A 23,690-nucleotide genomic window follows, 5' to 3' on the forward strand; every position below is an offset into this window, starting at 1 on the left:
AGGTTCTGCCCAGACACTGCCTCCTCCAGGCAGCCCTCCTGACTCCATCACCTATGGACCTGCACCGTGCTCCAGGCGCCGCGTCCGGCCAGGGCTGGGCAGACGGAATCCTGGAGCCACCTCGGTCCCTTTAAACTAACGGTTCGCGCAGTCTCTGGGTTTCCATGACGACGACGTCGGATGGGGGACTCGGGCGGGGTTGGCTAGGAGCGCATGCGCGGTGCGCGCCGGGCGCAGCGCGTCTTCCCGAGTTGCCCGCCCCGCTTTCGCGGGGTCCCTGAACCGCGGTGAGAGCGAGTGGGGGTTCGCGGGCCTGGGGGCCGGGGTGGGCGTTCGCTGGGCGCGGGGGGCGGGTGAGGGTTCTTGGGCCGAGAGGTCGGGGGGATGGGGCCGGGGATGGTGTGGGGGCTCGCCGGGCGCGGGGGGCGGGTGGGGGTTCTCGGGCCCGAGGGGACGCGGGCTGGTGGGGCCGGGAGGCCTAGGGGGTGGGGCCGAGGGCGCGGTGGGGGTTACGGAGGAGGGTGCAGGGGCCGGCGGCTCTGACCCCTCCCGCCCGCTGCAGGGCGGCCCCGGGCTCCCTCGGCTCGGCCATGGCCCCCCCGCCGCCGTGCAGGTCCCCGAGGTCGCCGCCGCGGCTGCTGCTGTTGCTGCTGAGCTTCGCGCTGCTGGGCGCCCAGGCCCGCGCCGAGCCCGCCGCCGGGAGCGCAGTCCCCGCGCAGAGTACGTGCCGCACGGGGGGGTGTCCCCGCGGGCTCCGGACCCCAGCCAGGGGCGCGCGGGAGGGCGCGCGCGGGAGGGCCGCACCCGGTCTTTGTTCCCAGGGGCGGTCCCCGCGCCCCTCCCGCCGCCTGGCTCCGGGGCCGCCCCTTAGGTGGAGGTCGGCGTGGGCAGACGCCGCTGCTCGCGCTGGACTGGGCTGGGGTCCCCTCCTCCGCCCTGACCCGCGCCCCCCGCAGGCCGCCCGTGCGTGGACTGCCACGCGTTCGAGTTCATGCAGCGCGCCCTGCAGGACCTGCGGAAGACGGCCTACAGCCTGGACGCGCGCGTGAGCCTCTTGGCCCAGAGCGGGTGGCCGGGCTCCTTGGCTTGGGGAGCCGCTGAGGGAGTGGAGGGTGGGAAGGAGGGATCCGTCAGTTCCCACCCCCAATCTGCGATCCTCCTGCCGTCCTCTGGCTCCAGCTTTCCGAGTGGCCTTCTGGACGCAGGTCTCACCCACCAGCGTCACTCTGAAATGCCTAGCACACTCCGTTGTAGCCCCAGTGAGGGAGAGTGCCGGCTGTCCAGCACCCAAGGCCTCACTGGGCACTTTTCCCTGTGACCTCACTCAGGTCCTGAGGAAGGACCACCAGTCCCAATCCAGCATTCCCCACGTGGGGCCATGCGGCCGGGTGGGCAGAGAGGAAACTGAGGCAGGGGGAAGAGTGTTCATCTTCTCTGGGTCAGAACGGGGTGAGGGGGGAAGTGTTGGGTGTGGAAGGCCAGCTTGGGCAGGGCGGTCTGGGAGGTTCCTCACCCACCAGCCTCACCTGGGGAGGGATGGGTGCATGCACAGAGTGCCTTAGGGGGGCACCCCTCAAGTCTGGAATGAACAGGGAGCCCTCTCCCCATGCCTTTGCTGTGCCCCAGCCAAGGGAGTTTTCATTTATGACACAGATGTGTACTCCTTTTGGGAAAGGGGGAGAATTCCCAGAAGTAGAAAGACAGGGAGACCCCACTTGGTCCTCTTTTCTGGCCAATGCCGAAGGGCCCAGACTGAGGCCTGTAGCACCCCCGTGGTCTGAGGCGCCTGAGTCTCATTGAGTCTGGAGCTAGGCTCCTAAGAGGAGCAGCCCCCAACCCACCCTTGGGGAGTGGGGAGGTGTTGGAGGATGGAGGGGCCCCTGTCGGGGGGCGTATGAGTTGAAAGACAGCAGGGAACAGTGGTCCCGGGTAGAGAGCAGCGTGCTCAGGGACCCCAGGCAGGACTGGTGCGCTGGCAGAAACTGCAGAGTCTCTGAGCAGAAGGAACGGGGGAGGAGTTGCGAAGACAAGGCCCTGAGGGCAGCAGAGTCCCTGGGGGCGGGGGGAGTGTGGGGGACATGACAGAGTCAGGTGTGCACTGAGAGTCTCGGCAGCAGGTGGAGACAGGACTGCCAGTGGGTTTTAGTGGGAAGCCAGGAGATGGAGGGCCCTCAGGAGCTGGTTGGCGGGGCAGCTGTGCAGCGCCCTCATGGTCCCTTGTTGCTTTGCAGACGGAGAGCCTCCTGCTGCAGGCCGAGCGCCGGGCCCTGTGTGCCTGCTGGCCCTCGGGGCGCTGAGGACCCTCAGCCGGCGCTGTTCCCTCATCAATAAACACCTGGCCCAGCACACCTGTGTCCTGTCTCCCTGCTCTGGCCCCTAGAGCCCACCTGCGTCACCCCCAGGAGTTCCTGGTTGGGCCTGTCTCTGGGCCTCGGTTTCCCCAGCTGTTCCACATGGGCTGAAGCCCTCTTGGCACCTGTCCCACGCCAGCACCAGTGCTGAGCAGAGACGCATGTCTGGCCACGTGCATGGACCTGTACCCACAGGCAGCGTGTGGTCACAGCGAGTCCGCCCTTCGGGGACCTGCTTCCTTGCCTACTTGCCCTTATTTTGAGGCCAGGGGAGTGTAGAGTCTGGCCTGGTCCCCTGGAGCAGCTGCCCCGGCACTGAGCCGTGCCAGACTCCTATGCTCTGCAGTGGGGACAGGTGTAGGCGGGGACTCCCGGGAGGCCCAGACGGTGGCCAAGGAGCCTGAGGCTGCCAGGAGAGGGAGGGTGACTGGGCAGCGGAGGGGAGGGCTCCTCCAGGAAGGGAAGGCTGGGACCTTCCCCACAGCTTCTACCCTGCCTCCTGGGTCCCTCCTGCAGCCCCCAGCCTGGCTCCTGGGCACTGGGGACTCCTGGATGGGGATCTAGGCCTGAACACAGGTGTCACTCTCATGGCCAATAGGCTCATGCTCACATGCACACGCACGTGTGCATGGTGCCAGGCAGGAGGCCTCCAGGTGAAGCAAGAAAGCTCTCCCTCCCTCCCTCCCTCCCGTCATTTTGTAAATGTTTTTACTGTCACAGCAATGCTTTGAAACCCGGGAGCACAGTAGGAGCAGCCAGGAGCACAGCAGAGCACAGGGACTGCTGTGGGACACTTGGTGTCTCTGGAGCTTTAGTTCCCTGGTTGTGGCCACCTCAGCACAACATGGCACCCCTGTGCTGCTGCCTGGGGTGGTAGAGCTGGGCATTCCTGGTCTGCTGCATGAGAGAACAGTGAGCTGTGGCTCCTCAGTCCCCACCCCTGGCCTGTCACCTAGTCGTTGCCCATCTTTGTGCTGCGTATGCACATGTATCCACTCAGACCTTCACTCCTGCCGTGAGCTCAGCAGGACCTGCTTTGCCCTGTCTCTGCCCCCACTGGCCTCCAAACCTCGACTTGTCCTGTCATCAGTGCTTTTCTGCCTGGGAGCCCCCGGCACGCAGGTGCCAATCCAGGTGTCGGGACCAAGTGAACAAACCCGAGTCCTGCCTTGGCCTGTGGAGGGGAGGTCCAGCGAGATGTCTGGCCGCAATGATGCCCGTGAACTCTAAAGCAGGCCAGAGAGAGACTGAGGGGTGCTGCAGCCATGGCAGGCCTAGGCTGGCCCTCGAGCGTGGGCATGAGTGGGGTACGGTGGCAGGGAACAGCACCCTCCTGTCTTCGGGCCCCTAGAAAGGAGCAGAGGGGTGGCGGAGGCAGGTGTCTTCCCTGTAGAGCAGCCCAGATGGTGCGTGCGTCCCATTGGTTGACCTCAGTCACGTGGCCATTGGCTACAGGGGAGGCAGGGATGTAGCCTGTGTTTAACTGTGGGTTGCCAGACACAGATAAGGACCGACAAGTACTTGTTAGTGTAAAAAGTACAAGTCCTGTAGTATAAGTGTGTCCCATGCAGTATCTGGAACATATTTATACTAAAAGTTATTTGTTGTTTATCCAAAATTTAAATTTCACAGGGCATCCTGTATTTTGTGGGCAGCCACGAACCCTGGCACAAATTGGGGTTTCTATTCCTATAAAATATGAGGACAGCAATCAGTGGTTGTCATAGAAAGCCTCTCAGGAGGTGCCCTTTGGGAGGAAGGCGGGGCACAGCTAGGCAGATGGGGGTGTGGAACGGCAGGGAGAGGGGCCAGGAGGCTGCTGTGCCTGGCCCGTCAGGCAGGTGGCCCCACAGCTGTAGGGGTCAGGAGGGGATTAGGAGGGAGTGGTGACAGCGTGATGGAGAGGGCCTCTTCAGGAGCCTGGGGGGGGGGGTGGTTTGAGCAAGCAGGGACACGGTTTGTCATCTGTTTAAACAGGGTGCTTCTGGCTGCTGATTGAAAATGGATTCTTGGAGTCAATGATTTGATTCTCAGATCATTCTTGAAATGCTTCTTGACAGAATCAGGGCCTGTGAGGAGGTGATGCAGTGGTCAGAGCTGAAGTGGAAGGGCTGGGGCTGGATGACGGCAGTAGGGGCAACGTGAGAAGCAGACGGATTCCAGTTGTGTTTGAAAGTAGAGCCAGCAGGGCCGGCCCCGTGGCTTAGTGGTTAAGTGCGCGCGCTCTGCTACTGGTGGCCCGGGTTCGGATCCCAGGCACGCACCGATGCACCGCTTCTCCGGCCATGCTGAGGCCGCGTCCCACATACAGCAACTAGAAGGATGTGCAGCTATGACATACAACTATCTACTGGGGCTTTGGGGGGAAAAAAGGAGGAGGACTGGCAATAGATGTTAGCTCAGAGCTGGTCTTCCTCAGCAAAAAGAGGAGGATTAGCATGGATGTTAGCTCAGGGCTGATCTTCCTCACACACAAAAAAAGAAAGTAGAGCCAGCAGGATTTGGGATTTGCCATTTGCAGATGGGTTTTGAGAGAGAGGGAGGCGGGAGGAGGGATGGAGTTGGGGAGAAGGGGTAGGGCAGGTCAGCACTGGGCATGCTAGGCTTGAGGTGTGTCCTAGACGCCTGAGCAGAGAGGTCCAGAGGAGGGGCTGGCGAGAGAAGGTTGGGACGCAAGCGCTGGCTGAGCTCCCTGTGGCCTCAGTGTGGACAGAGGAGAGATGAGCCCTGAGAGGGCAGGGAGATGAGGGACCCTCAGAGGAGATGGGGCAGCCACGAGGCAGGAAGAGAACTGAGACGGGTCAGGGCTTTGGGAAGAAGGAAGGGGTCAGTGTGTCACATGCTGCTGAGGTCAAGCAAGGCCCACGACTGCAGCACTGGATTTGGCAGCTGTAGTCAGCGTGGACCTTGACAAGAACAGGGTTATTTGAGGGTGGGGAAAACCTGAATGGGGGCTTCATGGGAGGAGCAGAGGTGGAGAGAGTCAGCACGGACAAGACTTGCAAGGAGCTTAGCCTTGCATCTGCTCAAGGCCAGTGGCACTCAGGTCCTGTCCTAGAGCCGTGACATGGCCTTCCTGCTCGATCAAGAGCATCTATCACGACTCTATGTGAATATAATTCTCAGCTTGGCTAAGCAGTTAACTGGGAATGCATTGTCTTTAGGACAGCTTTTGTTTTTCCTGGAGTTTATGTTTGCCTTATTGTCCCCACATTGTCTGCCTTTATCACACCCTTAAATTCTCCAGCAGCCATTCCCCCCATGTTTCTTGTCAGGGCCTTGCCCTCCTAATCCCGGCCAGCTGGGCATTCCCACTGCCCATTGCTCACCCTTCACTCTTCTAGTTTGGAGCCACTGTTTCCCAGATCCCACATCATCTTCTCCCTGGTGCATGCCTTCAAGTGGCTTCCTAGAAAACAGTGTGGTAAGTAAACTTTCTGAGCTGGCCTGTCTGAAAAGATCTTTTGTTGGCACATTCAATTCATAACCCCTCCCACCTCAGGGTCTTTGCACATGCTGTCCCCTCTCCATGGAGTTACCCACTTGGCCTCCTCCGTGACCCACCTCACTCTTCAGCCCCTTATCCCACCTAACTTTTCTTTGTCCCTAAGGGATAGTAGAGTGTAGAGCTCTGTTCTTAGTTTATTTCCTCCCCCGCCCCCCTTCTAGATTGTAAAGCCCCAGTAGGGCAGGGCTTTGTTCTTTTCAGGGTCCAGAAGAGGGTGGGCCCTCACCAGACCTGTGTGGAAGGGAAGGATGGGTGGTGGGTCATGGACTCTCAGTGAGGAGGTGAGAAGCTTGGGTCCACCAGCCTCCACTGCTGGCAGCAGGTGGCTGTCAGGAGCTGCATTCCCTTCCCTCAGGAAGCTCTTGGGACTGCAAGTCTACTCAAGGTGCTGCACAGGTTTAATCAGGAGTCTCTGTCCTTTAGCTTGGGGAAATAATAATCATTATTTTGTTTCCTCCCCTTCCCTTTCTCTCTGTGGAGCTCCTGTTAGCTGCACACTGGGGCTTCTGCTCAGGTCCTCTGTATTTTTCTTTTTTCTCCCTATCTCCTGGCCTTTTGGTTCGCTTCCTCGGAGACCCCTCGCCTTCCTGCAGTGCTCCCACCCACCTCTGTCGTCCTGCCCAGTCCCCTTGCCTGGGCTCCCTCTACTTGTGACCACTGGCGAGGCTTCATGCTCGCTCCCCAGTTTTCCTGGGGTGGGGGAGAGGGAAGGGCTACCACCCTCCAAGTCCTCAGACGGGACGCCGTGGGTCTGCCCCAGCGTGGGCCCGCTGGTCTCTTCTTCACCTGGGGTGTGAGGCTGTTCTGCTAATGAACCGTCCTGTGTTTGACGCCCCCTCCCCGCACGGAGCAACGGAGGCCCAGGGCGCCCTCCCTTGTCCGGCCTCTGGAATCCGGGCGGGGGTGTCGCCGCTGCGCGCGCACCTCACCTCATCTGGGACTGACGGACTCTGGCGGTGCTCGGGGGATCTCGGGATGGTCAGAGAAGCCCCGGGGAGGGGACTACGGGTAGCGGAACCCAGAGGAGTGGGCGGGATTTCGCGAGTAGGAGAGTGTCGGCGGGAGGGTGGAGCCCCGGGCAAAGGGAGAACTGACCGGCTCTGACCTCGCCGAACCTCGGTTTTCTCTTCTGTAAAATGGGCTCCTGACGCCGGCTGATGGCCCCCTTCCCGGCGCAGCCTCCTTGATGCGGGCGGGGCGCCCCCACGTAGCCGAGGAGGAAACTGAGGCTGGGCAGCAGGGCCTGGGGCTGCCCTGTTGCCTGTGGGGTCTTCCCCTTTCAGATCACCCACACACCGAGAGCGTCAAAGCCCAGGCCCTGACATCTCCAAGATCTTCCAAGTGGCCATCCCGGGGGTCCAGCCCTGTCCCTTCCAAGATGAGTCTGGCTGCTCCTCCCCACCTCGGCCTGGCACTCTCCAGGCCCCTCTGGACCAGGGCGCTGGAGCACTGGGCTAGCTAGGCCGTCATGACCCCAGGGGCTTTCAGGGACTTGTGTGGGCTGAAGGATGAGGTCAGGCCACGCGGAGGGAGGGAGCTCTGCAGAGGCAGAACCAAGGGGTCCCACCGAGGTAAAGCTGAGTGGGAGCCCAGGCCCCCCTCCATCCTGGGGCCTGGTTGTTGGGGGCCAGAGAAGGGCTCAGGGTCTGGGGGTGAGGTGAGGTGGGTAGTAACCAGCAGAGGCTGTGGCCTTGTAGGGGTTGGGCCACTCTGCTCTTAGGGGCTCCTTCACACCCAAGTCTGGGATCAGGGGTCAGGGATCAGGACACTGCCCAGGAGCTCCTGGACATTGGACCTGGTCCTCTCTTTTCCTGGCCCCCATCACAGACCATGACAGAGTCCCAGATCCCTGATCTGGTGCTCAAGGCACACATTCAAAGCCCAGACTGCCCTTCCTCTGAAGCCCTTTGACCCTTCCAGGCATACCAGCCCCTTCCCATTCCTGTTTTATTCTGCCTGGACCCCTTGCAGCCTGCTGACTTAGCTGGGAAACTTCTGCTATCCCCCGGCCAACCTCAGGGCCTCAGAGCCTGGTCCCACTGTCCCTCTGGTCCCTCAAAGGTCCACAGGGGCCTCTGGCAGTGCTCAGGCAGCGCATGGAGGGGTTTCTGAAGGGATCTGTCAATTCCTCTGAGATTTTCTGTGATTCTACTTTGCTCTCCTGGAAGGTCACAGCCGCACCCCAGACAAATCCTGGCATCTCGGAAACACGGTGTGGGGGTGACTTCCCAGCTTGGCTGCCCCTCCCCCCACAGCCCTTGTGCTGAGCTGTGGACCAGTTCAGCTCCTGGGTCCGGGGTCCTCCCTCTGCCCACTTCACCTGGGTTACTTATCGCGACGCCGGCCAGAGGGTAGTCCCCTTCCTGGCCTCTAGGTGACCGTAGCCGCTTCTCTGGGCCCCAACGCGGGCTAAGGATCCTCAGGCCTGGTCCCCTAGGCCTTGTCCCCACCCGCGCGGGTGTGGTGAACTCAGCTCCAGGCTGCCCTGCCGGGTCACTAGCGGGGAATGCGGGCCGACGCGGGGAACGGAGGGCAGAACTGCAAGGGTTTGGGTTCGTCAAGTGCTGGAGGCGGGGTCTGGGACTACCTGTCCTCCTCACCTCCACCTGCCGCCCCAGGCCCGCAGCGTCGTGAGGTCGGCCTCGCGGGGACCAGGAGGACCCGGCGAGAGCCCCCACTGCACCTGCACCGAGATCGTGGGGCGCATGCGCAAGCCGCGGAAGGCAGGGGCCGAGCCCTGAGGGGTCCTGAGAGCCCCGCACCCCCGTGTCCGCCGCGGGGATCCGGTGTCCTAGCGCGGGGTAGGGGCGCTACGCTGCGCTGAGACGCGCGGGGCTGCGGACGACGTGGGCATCAGACCCCACTCCGACCGCTTCCCCGCGCCTCCAGCCCGTGCGGCCCCGGGAGGAGGTTCCCAGGGGCGCCGGGCGGGGAAGCCGGGGCGCCCCCTCCCCGGGGCCCCAGCCTGGCGCCGCGTTCAGACAAAGGGCGGGAGATAGAGATGGAGATGCTTCCCTGACTGCGCCCGGCGGCCGAAGAGGAGGAGGACGCGGCGCTGCGGGCTCCGGTGGCCCGGCCTCAGGTCCGGGCGCTCCCAGGCCCGCGCTGAGCAGCGACGGCGCGGGGGCGCAGGGGCTGGGCAGGAGGCACCCTGCCTAGAGCCCCACGGAGCGCCCCCTCCAGGCCAGGAACCCCGCCCGCGCGCTCGCTGGTCCTTGGCCACCTCGCGGGGCTCGGCCGCTCCGTCGCGCCCCGGGCCACCCGCGCCGCCCCCGCCCGGGGGCACTCCCGCTGGCCGCCCGCGCCTGGCCGCGGCGCAGCGCCCAAGTGTGCCATCGGGCGGGCGCGGAGGCGGCGTCTGCTCCCACCCCCGAGATCACATGGTGACCCTCGGCAGCCAATGCAGTGGACGCTAGGACCCTGCGGGACCCCGGGCGCCGCGACTGCACCGGCGCCGCTGCATTATAAATACTTCTCCAAAATGCGGCGCAGCTCCCTGCGCGCGCCCCGGCCGCCCGCCGCCTCCACCCCGCACCCCTGAACCGCTGCCGCCGCCGCCGCCGTTGCCGCCGCCGCCGCGGGTCCGAGGGCGCCGCGCCCTTGCCCTGGGCCCGGGCTGTGCCCGCCCGCAGCCCGGCCCGCGTCCCCGCGCTGCGCCGCCCGGCCGGGTGCATGCATTGTGGGCCTCCCGACATGGTCTGCGAGACGAAGATCGTGGCCGCCGAGGACCATGAGGCGCTGCCGGGGGCCAAGAAGGACGCGCTGCTCCCCGCCGCCATGTGGCCCCCGCTGCCCGCCGCGCCCGGGCCGGCCGCCGCGCCCGCCGCGCCCCCGCCCGCGCCCGGCCCCCAGCCCCGCGGCGGCGCGGGGGACGCGGGGCCGCCAGAGGGGCGCGGCGTGCACATCCGTGAGTTCCGCCCGGCCGAGCAGGAGGCGGCGCGCCGCATCTTCTACGACGGCATCATGGAGCGCATCCCCAACACGGCCTTCCGCGGCCTGCGGCAGCATCCGCGCGCACAACTGCTCTACGCCCTGCTGGCTGGTCAGTGCGCGGGGACTCGTGGGGGAAGGCGGGGTCTGGGCCGTGGCGGCGCGGGGCGCAGCCCGCGGGCCCTGCCGCGCTCCGCCTGCCGCAGTCCGCGCCCGCCGGGCCCCTCCGGGGACACACTCACAGGACTCCCTCCGCCCCGCTCGCCTCTACCTTGGGGCCCGAGCCGAGGCTGCGCTCCTGTCCCTGCCCGGGACTTAGCCTGTGAGGGAAGGAGACCCCTACGTGCTCCCTCGCACGGGCACGGACACGCACCCGCGCGCACCTGCTTTCCGCGGTGGCCCGAGGCGAGGTGGCCACCAGCGGTGGGGCCGGCCCGGGCTCCGGGCCAAGGTGCGCCGGACGGGGGCGTGGGAACGAGCGCAGGCCGAGGGCAGGGGCTGCGGGCGGGGGAGAACCGGGGTCTCCACCTGCGTCCCCATTCTGGCCGGTCCCCGCCTCTCTGGTCCCCTCCCCGGTCATCCCGGGTGGGGGGCGGGGTGACGGCAGGTAGCGCCCGCTCCTGCGGCTCCGCGCCTGGCGCGTGTAACTATATATAATCTGCGGGGCGGGGGAGGCTGCCTCGCCGGCTCCAAGTGCTAATTTATGAGGGAAAGACAGCCAGCTCCCCAGAGTGCCAGGGGAGGCTGTGCACCGAGGAGGCAGAGAGAGGGGGCCCGAGGAGGGCAGTGGGCAGCCTCCGCAGGGGCTTTGGGGCCTTTCCCTCGCAGCTCCACCGCGGGAGGGTGGCTCTCTCCATTTCTCAGAATAGGAGCTTGAGGCTGGGGGCGGGGTGCGACTCGCCCAAGGTCACACAGCAGAGGCTTTCATTGCAGGCGCATCTGCCTCCTGGCAGCCTAGTTGGGGCTGGAAGCAATCTCTGGCCTCTCTCCCTCTGTCCCTGTCCTCACAACACCCAGAGGCTGGCCCAGGAAGGGCTCTCGGCTGGGGCCCTCTGCTGGAAGGTGGAGCCCCCCACTTCCCAAGGGTGGGACGGCCTGCAGGGGCCTGGCCCGGCAGCTCCTTGGCTTCCCACCAGGCTAGAGTGGGCAAGGGTGTGCGCAAAGCCACTTGCCTAGTTAGGGGAGGACCACATGGGTGGTGGGCATGCGCCACCCCCCAGGAGCCCTGCCTGGGGCTGCTCCCACCAGCCATTGAGGGCAGCCTGCCCAGAGACCACGGCTGTGCTCAGGACATTTAGAAATGCTATGATGTCAGGTTATAAAGGTCGCATGTCATTGGGGTAGAAAGTTTGATGAAAGGGAAAGCAGGAAGGAGCAGCTAGGATGCCCCACTGCTCCTCCAGAGGAAACAGTCATAGCATGTTTGGTGCGGTCTCTCTGCGCACGTCCCTAACTGGCTTATTTACCAGGGGGCAGCGGCTGTGTGTGACTCGGCATGGCCACTCTGCCAGCCGCTCTGCTAGCGTGTGTGGGGGGCTGGGCCCATCTCCCCCACCCGGAGTCCACCCCATGGGTCTCCCAGCGCCCCGCCCCACCGCCGCTCACTGTGCGGCACCTCTCCTTGCAGTGCTCTGCTTTGCCCTGACCCGCTCGCTGCTGCTGACGTGCCTGGTGCCGGCCGGGCTGCTGGGCCTGCGCTATTACTACAGCCGGAAGGTGGTCCTTGCCTACCTGGACTGTGCGCTGCACACGGACATGGCTGACATCGAACAGTACTACATGAAGCCCCCTGGTGAGTCCCCAGGGTCTCCAGCCCCTCCTCTCTCCTCCCTTTGCCCCTGCTGCCCTCTCTCCCAGTCCCCTCCTTTTGGCAGAGCCACCCTCCCCCCAGCAATGTCAGGGCAGGCCTGGGGAAGGGTCAGGCATGAGTGGGCCTGGCTGTAGCACCCCCATGACCTGAGCCTTATGGGTGCCTGAGGGCTCTGGCTACGGGTTGGGGGTACAGCAGGCTGGCAGGGGCTGCAGGAGGCAGAGCTAGGTCCTTGGTGCTGAACCAAGGTCCCTGAGTGTCCATACAGGCCTGCCTGGCCCTGGGCTGCTGTCCTGCGTCCTCTGAGGGCAGGGTGCTGAGTGGCCTGAGCTGGCCCAGGGCCATAGTGTCCTGGCTCCGCTCTGCATGCTGCCAGATGCCCTTTCCTTGGTGCTTACTGCGGGGGATGGGGGTCTTTCTTACCTCTTGTTCGTCCTGTTCGGTGTGCCTTGCTGGATCCTGAGGTGGCCTGGAGTACCAGGGCCCTGGTGGAGGGGAGCCTGTGTGGCAGGGGCAGAGGACCCCATGGCTGGGAGAGGACCCAGGGAAGGGCAATGGTCCCTCTGGGGGGATGAGGACCCTGGGGAGCAGGGGTGTTAAGTCTCGGTCTCCACTTCCGGTCTCTGAGCCACTTAGTGAGCCAGAGGGTCTCACCCCAGCTGCCTGGCCTCTGTAGAGGGAGGGGTTGGGGCCTGATCTGGAGGGGCTTGCAGCCCCCTGGGGGCCATTCTCTGTCCTCTAGACTGGCCCCGAGGCAGGCTGGGTCCTGGGAGGCAGGGCCATGTGGTTTTCTCCATGCCTGGAGCTGGAGGAGAAAGCCTTCATCTCGGGCCTCTGGGGCGTGAGGTTCTCCTAGGTGCTGGAGGGTCCCCACGCTGAGGAGAGGGGACAGGGTGGGCCCAAACAGTTGGTTAGGGTCTAGCAGGAGCCTGGTGAGTGCCAGGGAAGGCAGCAGGGGATAAGAGAGACAAGGCATCCCAGAGCAAGGGTGACCTGCCCTGGCACTGCCAGCTCCTGTGCCCACTGGCTCTGGCTGAGCCGGCCCATCCTGTGGTGGCTGGTCCTGCCCCTGCCACTGCCTGGCTGGCCTTGGGCACCTTTGGTTTTCCTTGATTCTTTCCCAAGCCCAAACAAAGCATCTTATCAGCCTCTCTGGAGCCCTAGCTTCAGCCTGGCTTTGCCTGGGATGGGAGGGAGTGGAGGGCTGAGACCCACCTGGGTTACCAGCCACCTGGCTGGTAACAAAGCCCAGGCTGCAGGAGCAGAAGTGGGTCTTGCCCCTGAGACATCTGGTGGGTCCGCAGGAAGCTCCCACAAGGGCAGAGAGGCTGGACAGCAGCTGATTGGGCCATGCTGGATTCATGGGAGCTGCTCGTACAATGGAGAAACTGAGGCCTGGGAAGGAGTGAGGCTCTCAGGACTGTCCTGACCTCTGGTCTGGCCTTGGTGGGCCTGGGTGGAGTGAGAGCCAGATTCCCTGGACAGTGAGCAGGCCAGTTGATGGAGGGGGACAGTCAGGGGCAGCGGGTACTCTGCACCACCCTCAGCCATTCCTGAGCTCTGGCCACATGCCCGGTCTCAGGGTGTGGCAGTGAAGGAAACAGGAGACCCCCGTGCAGAGCTGATGGGCTGATGGGCATGTCGGCAGAAAAGACAGTGGGGGACCCCCCAGGAGTTGGGCAGAGGGGTGAGGAGAGTCTTCCAGACAGGGGTCAGGTGCAGAACTTTTTTTTTTTTTTTTTTATTTTTTTTTTTATTTATTTATTTTTTTTTAAAGCTCCAAATTACATTTATTGCAGTAACATTGGTTTATAACATTGCAAAATTTCAGGTGTACATCATTGTACTTCTATTTCTGCATGGACTACATCATGTTCACCACCAAAATACTAATTACAACCCATCACCACACACATGTACCCAATTATCCCTTTCACCCTCCACCCTCCCCCCTTCCCCTCTGGTAACCACCAATCCAATCTCTGTCCCTATGTGTTTGTTTATTGTTGTTATTATCTACTACTTAATGAAGGAAATCATACGGTATTTGGCCTTCTCCCTCTGACTTATTTCACTTTGCATTATACCCTCAATGTCCATCCATGTTGTCACAAAAGGGTGGATTTCACGTTTCTTATGGCTGAGTAGTATTCCATTGTGTATATATACCACAGCTTCTTTATCCATTCGTCCCTTGATGGGCACTTAGGTTGCTTCCAAGTCTTGGCTATTGTGAATAAGGCTGCAATGAACACAGGGGTGCATGTACCTTTGCAAATTGGTGTTTTCAAGTTCTTTGGATAAATACCCAACAGTGGAATAGGTGGATCATATGGTAGTTCTATCCTTGATTTTTTGAGGAATCTCCATACTGTTTTCCATAGTGGCTGCACCAGTTTGCACTCCCACCAGCAGTGTATGAGAGTTCCCTTCTCTCCACATCCTCTCCAACACATGTTGTTTCCTGTCTTGTTAATTATAGCCATTCTGACGGGCGTGAGGTGATATCTCATTGTAGTTTTGATTTGCATTTCCCTGATAGTTAGTGATTTTGAACATCTTTTCATGTGTCTGTTGGCCATCTGTATATCTTCTTTGGAGAAATGTCTGTTCAGGTCTTTTGCCCATTTTTAATTGGGTTGTTAGTTTTTGTTGTTGAGATGCATGAGTTCCTTATATATTTTGGAGATTAAGCCCTTATCAGATGTATGGTTTGCAAATATCTTCTCCCAATTGTTAGGTTGTCTTTTCGTTTTGTTGATGGTTTCCTTTGCTGTGCAGAAGCTTTTTAGTTTGATGTAGTCCCATTTGTTTATTTTTTCTATTGTTTCTCTTGCCCGGTCAGATGTGGTGTTAGAAAAGATGTTGCTAAGACCGATGTCGAAGAGCGTACTGCCTATGTTTTCTTCTAGAACTTTCACAGTTTCAGGTCTTACATTCAAGTCTTTAATCCATTTGGAGTTAATTTTTGTGTATGGTGTAAGGTAAGGATCTACTTTCATTCTTTTGCATATGACTATCCAGTTTTCCCAACACCATTTGTTGAAGAGACTTTCTTTTCCCCATTGTATGTTCTTGGCTCCTTTGTCAAAGATTAGCTGTCCATAGATGTGTGGGTTTATTTCTGGGCTTTCAGGTGCAGAACTTTTAATGGGGAGAGTTTGACCACTCAAGGAGTGAGGCTAGGGTGGGAGGAGCGGTAGGAGGTGGTTGGTGGAGGACCCAGTGATGGGGGCTGGAGTGGCCATGGGCAGGGCGTGTGCAGGCCAGTCTTCTTGGAGCAGGCACTTCCCCACTGCACGGCTCCTGCCTCCTGTAGCCCCTGGGCTTTCAGTTACCAGAGGTGATCAGACACTCTTTGTGGCCTGTACCCTACAGGCCTCTCTCCCCTCCCCTCCTTGCTCCTCTCCTCACCCCCCTGAGGCCTTCTCCCTCCTCCTCCTCCTCCCCTGCATGGGGCTGTGATTGGTCTTGGCTGTGAATGGGGATGGCTGGCCTGGCCACTGGGCTCTAGAAGCCAGGGTCAGTGGGGTGGGGGGTGGCGTGGTGCCCATGGCCATCCTAGGTTCCCCACTTGGATTTCTGAAGTGTTCTCCACGTGGACCTTCCCCTGACCCTGCCAGGGGCCCGCCTCTTTATGTCCTGACACAGGCAGGCCACAGGGCTTCCAGGTTAAGCAGCCCCTGATTCAGGAGAGTGGAGGCCACAGGGTTGGCAGAGCCAGAAACCCTGAGACCCTCCCAAGGCCCCTGGGCTTGTGGCTCCCAGAGGTGGCCCTGCTGCCCTGGTCTATCCTCCCAGTCCCCTCTCAGCCCCATTTGTAGGGGTCCTTCCGGACACTCCCTCATGGTACGTACTTCTCTCCAGCTCCCTGGTGTGGACATGTGGGGACAAGTATGGTGGGCCCTAGGTGGCTGGGAGCCAGGGCAGGTCAGCTGCACTCATGGCCTGACCATGGTCATCTGTGGTCTGGGGGTAGGTAGGAATGAGAGGGGCCCGTTTGGCTGAGGCCTGCCCAGCTCTTGGTTTCTGGGGAAGGGGCTCTGGCCCCAGAGCCCTCCCCTGCCCAGTGTCAGGCCTAGGGCCATTCCAGGGCTGCTGTGGGTAGCAGGCAGGTTGGGCCTGGCTCTCTCTGCTCAGAGGGCTCTGGAGGGGCAGCTGTGTCATGCAGCAGTGCCAGCAGCAGTGACCGCCCTGTTCCCCACAGGCTCCTGCTTCTGGGTGGCTGTGCTGGACGGCAATGTGGTGGGCATCGTGGCGGCGCGGGCCCATGAGGCGGACAACACGGTGGAGCTGCTGCGCATGTCCGTGGACTCGCGCTTCCGCGGCAAGGGCATCGCCAAGGCGCTGGGCCGCAAGGTGCTGGAGTTCGCTCTGGTGCACAATTACTCTGCGGTGGTGTTGGGCACAACGGCAGTCAAGGTGGCCGCCCACAAGCTCTACGAGTCTCTGGGCTTCAGACATATGGGTTCGAGTGACCACTACGTGCTGCCCGGCATGACCCTCTCACTGGCCGAGCGCCTCTTCTTCCAGGTCCGCTACCACCGCTACCGCCTGCAGCTGCGTGAGGAGTGACCGCTGCCCGCCTGCCCGCCTGCTGCCCCGGCTGCCCCATCCGCCTGCGCCCGCCTGCCCGCCACCCGGGCCCGCTTTCAGACACTCACCTTGGTGTTTGTGTTGGGTTTTTCTTTTTTTCAACATCACGTGGTTCTTTGGCTGGTTCTTGGGGAGTGTGGAGCTATTGCTCATCTGTGACTCTTCGGGGGGGGTCAGTTGTTTGCAGCCACGGTCCCTCGCCCTCCATAGCCTGCTGGGGCCATGCCCTGAAGAGTGACAGCATGGACCACCATGTGCCCACACAGCTGCCTGGCCCGGCTCGAGGGGTCTCTTCCGGCCCACCACCACTGGGGCAGGCCCAGTCTTGCCCACCAAGCACAGAACCTCTGCAACGAGGCCCTTGCCTAGCAGGCCCCTGGCCACCAGCCAGGCTGTGGCTCAGCCATTGGTCCCCAGGAGGCGTGGCCTATTGGGCTGGCCGGCCACTGCCCTGTGGGGTGCCGAGCTGGCCGCGGGCCCCGCTTTGCTCTGTGCATGCTGAGGATGTGGCCTGGCTGCAGCATGCCGCATGCCCACAGCCTCCCGCCCTGCTGCCCTGTCCAGACTGGGCCCAGACTGGTGAACGACCCTGGCCCCAGCCCTGAGCCAGCCTCGGGTGACCCACCTGCTCTCTGGAGGGCTAGGCTGTCCATGCCACCCCTGGCTTCACCCAGTTCAGCTTTCCTTTGACATCATGTTTCCTTTTTTTCCTCTTGGGCCCACTCCTGCCTGCCCGGGCTTTGCTGATTGGCGTCATCACCCAGGTGTGGTTCCCATAGCAACCTGTTGCACAGCCGTGTCAGGCCCTTCAGGAGAGTAGGGTGGGGAGGCACTTGTGGGGTCGCCTCTCCCCCAGTGCCAGCTAGATCATGGTGGCCTCTCCCAGACCTCACGGCTGATGGGCTCTGCCCTGTGAATCTTACTAACCCAGGCCGCTGCCGACACCACTGAGCCCACAGCTTCTCCCAGCCTGAAACTGACCTATTTTTTAGTAAGTTATTTAGACAGACTAGCATTCTGCATGACTTTAATTCTTGGGACAAAATGGTAGTTTATACCTTAACACACACACCTGTGTGGTCTAGAATATGCACTATTTCTGGCCCAGTTTGGTGGGGGTGGGTGGCCGGGTGGGTGGAGGGTTTCAGAGTTTGAAATCTGGAGGGATACCCTGATTTAGCATAACTTCTCCCAAAAGAGCACTCCTGGTTTATGAGGCGGCTCTGGGCCACTCAATCCAGCCCTGACCTGCAGGACTGAGGGCAGGATGGGAGTGAATTCCCCACAGCCTCTGGGTGGCAGAGTTGGGGCCGCTGCCTTCAGGTGGAGCGAGTGGGTCTCATGATCCACCGTGGCTCAGGGGGCCGGCTGTGCTCCCAGCCTCTTTCCTGAGGTCAGAGGAAGGGGCTCTTGGGTGTGGGATGGCCTGGAGCAGGAGAGGAAGGTGGTGGTTGACAGTGCCCACGCGTCCAGCTGTAAGCCTGGACCTGGCTACAGTAGCAGGAGGGGCATAAACGCCCACCAAGACTCCTTTGTTTGGGGTTTTGGGGGAGGGGAGAGTGGCAGGTGTGGCGGGCCACAGAGCTGGGTCCCACAACTGGGACCACGGAGGGGACATTCTTAAAAAGGCGCTTTGGAAATTAGCAAATGAATGAAACATGCCCAGTGCCTGAGGGGCCTTTCGTGCTGTCAGCATTCAGGATGTTTGCAGAACACTGTACAGACCCCGCTCTCCCCTGTACATTTCTCCCTGGTGGTGCCCGGTCCCTGCTCGGGGATGGGAGTTTTGTAGACTGTACAGAAATTGGCACCCTATTTTCTTGCAGCTCTCAGATTTTGTTAATCTGGATTATACAGACAGACGTAAAGTGTTTTAGCAAAATGGAAAACAAACAGTTGTGCCTTTTTCCTCTTTCTGTTTGGTTTGGTTTCGGCTTGGGGGCGGACTTAGTTGGCATTGGGCGTGTTGGGGGCTGTGGCTGGTCTGAGGCCTGGCCAGACGGGAAGGGCACGCGGAGGCCATGTGGGGTCAGCTTGGTGGGTCGTGTCTTATAAGATGGTAGCTCGAGGACGCCGCCAGCTTCCTTTGATCCTGTGCCTTTGGAGCCTCTGGTCCCTCGTGTGGGGGCATGTGAGTGGGGGCTGTTGGAGCCCACTGAGGCCAGGGCAGAGCCTGGGGCCCTGGGGCTGCCAGTGTCTGGTTGATGTTGACCAAAATGCCTCGCTGGCGTTGGTCCTGGGCAGTGGTGTGGCCCTCTCCTGTCCTGCTGGCATCTGTCTGTCCATTTGAGATCTGCGGGCTAGGTGGGCTGCTGTGTCTTCCCTGGTCGGATAGCCCAGAGGCTAGCTGGACTCTCGACCTTCCTTTATTGCCCTTATTTTGCTGCCAGGACTCGGGAGAGATGCCAGGAGGGGCGTAGCAGGGTGGCCACGTGTCCAGAACCCTGCTACCCAGCTGCTGCCTGGCCGCTGAGGTAGGCAGAGGCATCTATGTGCCCACTGGGCTGGGTGTGCACAGCGCCCAGGAGTGGGCCCTCATCTGGCTGGTGTGTGGCTCCGTAGGCCCCCGAGGACCACTAGGGGGCAGATCTCCCATCTTGCCCCTGGGCTGGAGGCTGGGCGCGCTGGTTAGGGGGCCGCCGCCTCCCTCCAGCCTAGGAGCTAACTACTCCACAAACGTGCACTGAGATGTGAATTTTATACATTTGTAGAAATTCTGATGTTACTTCTTCTACCTCTGTGAAGTGTCCTCCTGGGGTCCTGCTCAGTGAGGTATCTGGGCAGCTTCTCTGAGCTGGCTGCCCTGGGCCCCTTCCCCCTCCCTGCTGGCCTCCTGGGCCTCCCCCAGTGGCCGCCTGGTGAGGCCCAGGGAAAGCTAGCCCCGGACCCGGCCGCTGTGCTCAGGGGTCAGGGCTCCCGGGACTTGTCTGTTTGGAAGTCTCTGTTTTTGGAGCAGAAATCGGAGGTGGAGTGTTCCAGAATGTCTTTGTTAGATGAGCCTGGAACACAGACCCGATGGACAGCTCCAGGCAGTGGGATCTGGGGCAGCGGAGGGCTCCAGCACCTCTGGACAGCCCTGTGCCACTGGGTCCTGGCATATGGCTGGTGGGCGTCCCTGGGGCAGCTCCCACCACCCAAGTATGGGCTCTGCAGACAGCTGGCCAGCGTGGGTGGTTTGCATGTGCTGAGGCTAGCCATGTGATCTGGCCCCAGGAAGGGCCATGTCCAGCTTAGCCTCCCACTGCTGCCCTTGGTTGAAGGGGGCGGAGGGATGGGGCCAGCCTACCCTATGGAGGTGGGGCTGGCCCTGCAAGAAGGCTTGGGTTGGGAGGCCCTACAGACATCTGGCCTAAGGCTGTGAGGTCCTTGGGCGGGCCCCACCTTGCTCAGGGCGTCCTTCCTTAGAGAAGACCCTTAGAGGGGACAGGGTGGGGCATGCTCCTCAGGTGGCTTCCCCAGGTGTCTGGAAAGTGCTTGGGAGGCTCTCTGAGCCAGAGGGCCTGGCTCTGGCCTCTGGGAATGCGGCATGTTGCCTGTGCTGGGGCTGGCTGGGGGGGTTGGGTGGCACCCCTGGGGCCACCTTCCTGCCAGTGTCCTGGCGATGGCTGGACAGTGGCCCCTGAGCCCTGGGAGTCGCCGCCTCTCTCCGGCCAAGTGGGTGGTGGTGCTGCTGTGTCCTGTGTTACCTGCTGCTCCTGTGTCTGTTTGAAGCCGCTTCTGTGAATCAGTTTTGGCCATAGGCTCGTGTTCCTGTCCTGGTGGTTCTTTGGCTGAGGCTTTTGGGGTTTGAGTTCTGGGCAGATCCTGGAATAAGTTGCTCCTTGGTGCCAAGGATGTGCTTCCAGTGGTGGTGTGAGGTCCGCTGGCAAGTGGGCGGCCCAGGGCCTGGGGTGGAAGAGGATGAGCCCTGAGCTACCATTGTTGGATGTATTTTTTTTTTTTACAGCAATAATTAGCCATTTTGAAGAAGGGGTGTGCCTGTGTGTGTGCGTGCACGTGTATGCATGTTTGTGCCTGTGTGTATGTGCATGGGTGTGTGCACATGTGTGCCTGTGCTTGTGTGTGTGCGTACACTTGTATGGTGACAGGGAGGGAACCTGATGGCCAAAGGCCTCCTGCTCCAGCCATGGAAGGGGAGGCCAGGAGGTGCTTGGCAGGGACGGGTTGGCCGCGAGGCCTGTGCTGAGAAGCAGGGTCCTTGCAGGTGGCCATGCCCTGAGCTCTGCTGCTGTGCCACTCTCCCTTTTTCGGGGCTTGCCTGGGGCCCAGCGGACCTTGAATGTAGTGCTCCTTCCCCCTCGCGAGGGGTGCTGGAAGGGCCTGCATGAAGGAGGGGGGTGACCCAGGATGAGCCTTTGCCTGGATCTCAGCATGTGGGGAGGGTGGCAAGGGTGGTGACACTCAGCCACACTGGCCGAGATTAAATTTGGTGACACGGAGTCACCTGGGCCAGGCTGTCTGACCACAGCTGCATGGATGCTGTGTCTTTGGGAGAGGAGAGCCCAGAACATGTCACGGTGGCTGGCTTCACTTACTGTGGTTTACTGTTTGTGAGCCCATGACTATGGCGACTGTCCTGAGACCCCCAGGATGTGCCAAAACAGCTCCAAGAGGGCCCAGAGGGGCAGTGGACCAAGTTCCAGAGGAGACGGGCTGTGGGGCCAGGGGTGGGTGGGGTCTCAGGCTTCCTGTGGGTGTGTGAGCAGCAGGAGGGGTGGGGAGCGGTGTGGTCCCTCTGCCTGCACGGCCCCCAGTGCTGCTGTTTTTCAATAAAACCAGAGTTGATGGAACCAGGCTCCCGTGCTTTTTTGAGGTGTCCCCCGGCCAGTGCTGGGCGAGGAAGGGCTGCTTTTCTGGAGACACTGGGCTCCTCCTCCAGGAGGGTGGAGCAGGTGCTCTGGGTGACCTGAGGGGCTGAGAGGCCCCTGTCCCTGTGCTGGCAACCCCAGCCAGGTGCTCCACTGCAGGCTGGGGTGTCCGCCTGCCCACTGGACACCTCCGAGGAGCAGTTTGGCTCTGAGGGGTGGTGTGAGGCCCACCTGGAAGGGGCATGGCACCCTGGTGTCTGTAAGGGAGGGAGGACAGCATGGGGTGGGGGTGGGGGGCCCAGGCCGAGGAGCGGGGCAAGGGGGGTGCTCAGAGACAGGTTCAGGGTGGACACACACCGGCCTTGTTGACAGGACCCCTTGTTGAGCCCGCCCAGCCCTGGACAGCTGTCCACAGTGAGCCTTCCTCTGGCCACACTCCTTCCACCCTGGCCCAGCTCCCCTCATGGGAGGAACTGGGCCTGGCAAATTTCTTCCCTGACGGCTCTGCCCTCTCTCAGCCATCAGGAGGGCGTCAGGTGTGTTCCTTTCTCTGGCAATGTCTAAGTTGAGACCAGTGTCTGTCAGTGGGTCTCAAAGCCTGAAGGCACCAGCACCGGGACGTGCCCGCCCCATGACTTCTTCCCTGCGTGACATACACCGGCCCCCACCGGCCCTGGGAACACAAGGCATGTTTGGACGTCAGCTCCTAAGGCCAGTCTTTTGTTTTGAGCCAGAAGTACCGTGTGAAGCCCAGTAGTGGTCGTGCCTCTGAGGTGACACAGTATAAAGACAGGCTGCTGGAGGCGTGGCCACTCACGCCCACACGCACATGGACACAACACAGGCAGCTGGAGTGGTGGGGCCCAGCAGCAGTTCTGGGCCAGCTCTCCAGATTCTGGAATGTTCTGTCACACAGTGGTCAGGTCTGGCCATCCAAATCCTGCCCACCCTGTGAAACCAGTGACAATATCTTGAATCCATGTGTAAAACAGGCCTGGGCCCAGTACACTGTGATGCCCCGTGTCACTCTGAAAAGATGATGCTGTGTCCAGTGGGCTCTGCAAGGAAGCGGCGTGTAAAATCCAGTCACCACTCCAACAGCAGCAGCCTTGGCACACACAGGAGGAGTGTCCTTGCTCAGACCTGGAGCTGGTCTGGGCGCCCATCAACATGGTCACCACACCCTGGACAGGTGCCGCGGGGACCCAGCACCCCGCTTACAGGGCGGCACGTGGAGTCCAGACCCAGATAAGGAAGCCAGTGGGAGGGGCTGAGACCCCTGGGAGTGCCAGAGTGGTCTGGAAATGGGACCCCCAGAGGAATATTCGCAGGGGCCGAGACAGAGGCAGCAGAGCAGTGGTGCAGGGCGTGGGCCCGGGCTGTAATCCCAGCCTGCACACTTACTAGCCATGTGTGCTTGTACAAGTGGTGTCACCTCTCCGTGCCTCAGTTCCCCTACTGTGCAAGGGAGGATCATGTTGGTGCCTCTGTCACAGGCCACTGCAAGGCTCTTGGGGTACATGGACTGAGCCCTTCCCCTCAGCACTGGCAGGTCTGTGAGAACTGCTTTGAGAGTAGACTCGGGGTGGGGGCGGAGGAGACAGCATGTTCCCAGGGACTGGTCACCAGCCTGCAGGAAGCTTGTGGAGAGACCACGGGGCCTGTGATCCTGTGACTCCAGAGGCCCCCGTAGCATGGCCGAGCCTCTTAGAGACTCGAGCACCCCCACACAGGCTCCTCTGGCCTCTGGAGGAGTCGGTCAGGAACACTAGCCCAATAGCTGCAGCGCAATGTTCTCTCCAACCCCGTATATGCCCCTGGGCCCGGCCTGGGAGGAAGGTGCATGCCTGGCAGCTGTGGGATGGTCACAGAGCCAGCAGGGAGGACTTCCTGGGGCCTCTAGGCTGCTGGCAGCTCCTTGGGCACTTGCTAGGTGGTGCACAGCTGTCGACCTGGAGGAGCCCACCGCTAGGCTCCATGGGAGAAGGGCTAGGGGTGCCCACCCTGGACCGGGCTGGGCCACTCCTGTTTAGGGTGCTCAGCCCTGACTCTGACCAAGTAGCTGGGGATTGTAGACATGGCATTTTCCACCCATGGGAAGAATTCACTTCGACAGGGACAAGGACGGCTTTGTATAAGGCATTTACTTCAGGGGATGATCCGGGGGTGATTGTGGCCCTCACCAGGGTCTGCTCTCCGGACGGAGCTAGTACAAAGCACCCAATGCTGACCTTGGGGAAGGCCACACAATAGGCTGGTGGAAACCAGTTCTCTCCTCCTGCTGTTGCCTGGGGCTACAGACAAAATGAAGGCGAAAAATGCACACACTAGGGGTAGGTGCTGACAAGGGGCCCTGCAGTGGCTAGGCGGTTGCTTGGAGACTCAGCAGGACGTGGGCTGGGCCGAGGGCCTGGGGCCTCTTGCAGCGGCACCAGGTGTCCCCACGAGCGGCCGGCACTCAGGCTCACCTTCAGGGGCACCTGTGGGTGGCAGTCAGAGGTGAGTACCAGGCCTGGGCCAGCCCTTCCTGGCCACCTTCCAGGCCCACATGCAGGTGGACAGGGACTCACAGTACACAGGCAGCCACTTGCCCCAAAGACACGATTAGACACAGCCATAGCAACACTGCCATGGACAGATGTACCCTCACGCACACTCGCAGTAATAGGCAGACAGGCTCACACTGC

General features: G+C 61.5%; 3 protein-coding genes across 6 annotated transcripts in view; 2 read left to right on the forward strand and 1 right to left on the reverse strand.

Annotated features, from left to right (window-relative positions):
- The first annotated feature begins 214 nt into the window (after positions 1-214).
- Positions 215-2,457, forward strand: NICOL1 (NELL2 interacting cell ontogeny regulator 1). 4 transcript variants are annotated; one of them, XM_087434678.1, is made up of 5 exons: positions 215-287; positions 563-720; positions 957-1,045; positions 1,329-1,449; positions 2,232-2,395. In XM_087434678.1, exons 2-5 carry the CDS (start codon positions 591-593, stop codon positions 2,378-2,380), a joined length of 489 nt encoding a protein of 162 aa, XP_087290804.1. In that variant the 5' UTR covers positions 215-287; positions 563-590; the 3' UTR covers positions 2,381-2,395. The 4 variants fall into 4 exon arrangements, with proteins under 4 accessions (XP_087290804.1, XP_087290805.1, XP_004432388.3 ...); XM_087434679.1 differs by having other exon boundaries at positions 1,329-1,438; positions 2,232-2,365; XM_004432331.3 differs by lacking the exon at positions 1,329-1,449 and having other exon boundaries at positions 2,232-2,346.
- Positions 2,458-9,377: 6,920 nt separating this feature from the next.
- ASPNAT (aspartate N-acetyltransferase) lies at positions 9,378-20,864 on the forward strand. Its single transcript, XM_087434807.1, has 3 exons — positions 9,378-9,901; positions 11,417-11,581; positions 15,807-20,864. The coding sequence occupies exons 1-3, from the start codon at positions 9,532-9,534 to the stop codon at positions 16,172-16,174; spliced, it is 903 nt and encodes a 300-aa protein (XP_087290933.1). The 5' UTR covers positions 9,378-9,531; the 3' UTR covers positions 16,175-20,864.
- Positions 20,865-23,057: 2,193 nt separating this feature from the next.
- POLN (DNA polymerase nu) overlaps positions 23,058-23,690 on the reverse strand; it is a 188,540-nt gene continuing 187,907 nt past the window's right edge. Inside the window, 1 exon segment of the mRNA XM_014788829.2 lies at positions 23,058-23,483. Within this exon segment, the coding sequence (XP_014644315.2) occupies positions 23,298-23,483 (186 nt within the window). The 3' untranslated portion in view covers positions 23,058-23,297.

Source organism: Ceratotherium simum, chromosome 8 (genome assembly GCF_057802395.1).
Source record: "Ceratotherium simum simum isolate JZ-2026a chromosome 8, ASM5780239v1, whole genome shotgun sequence".
NCBI classification, from domain to species: Eukaryota; Metazoa; Chordata; class Mammalia; order Perissodactyla; family Rhinocerotidae; genus Ceratotherium; species Ceratotherium simum.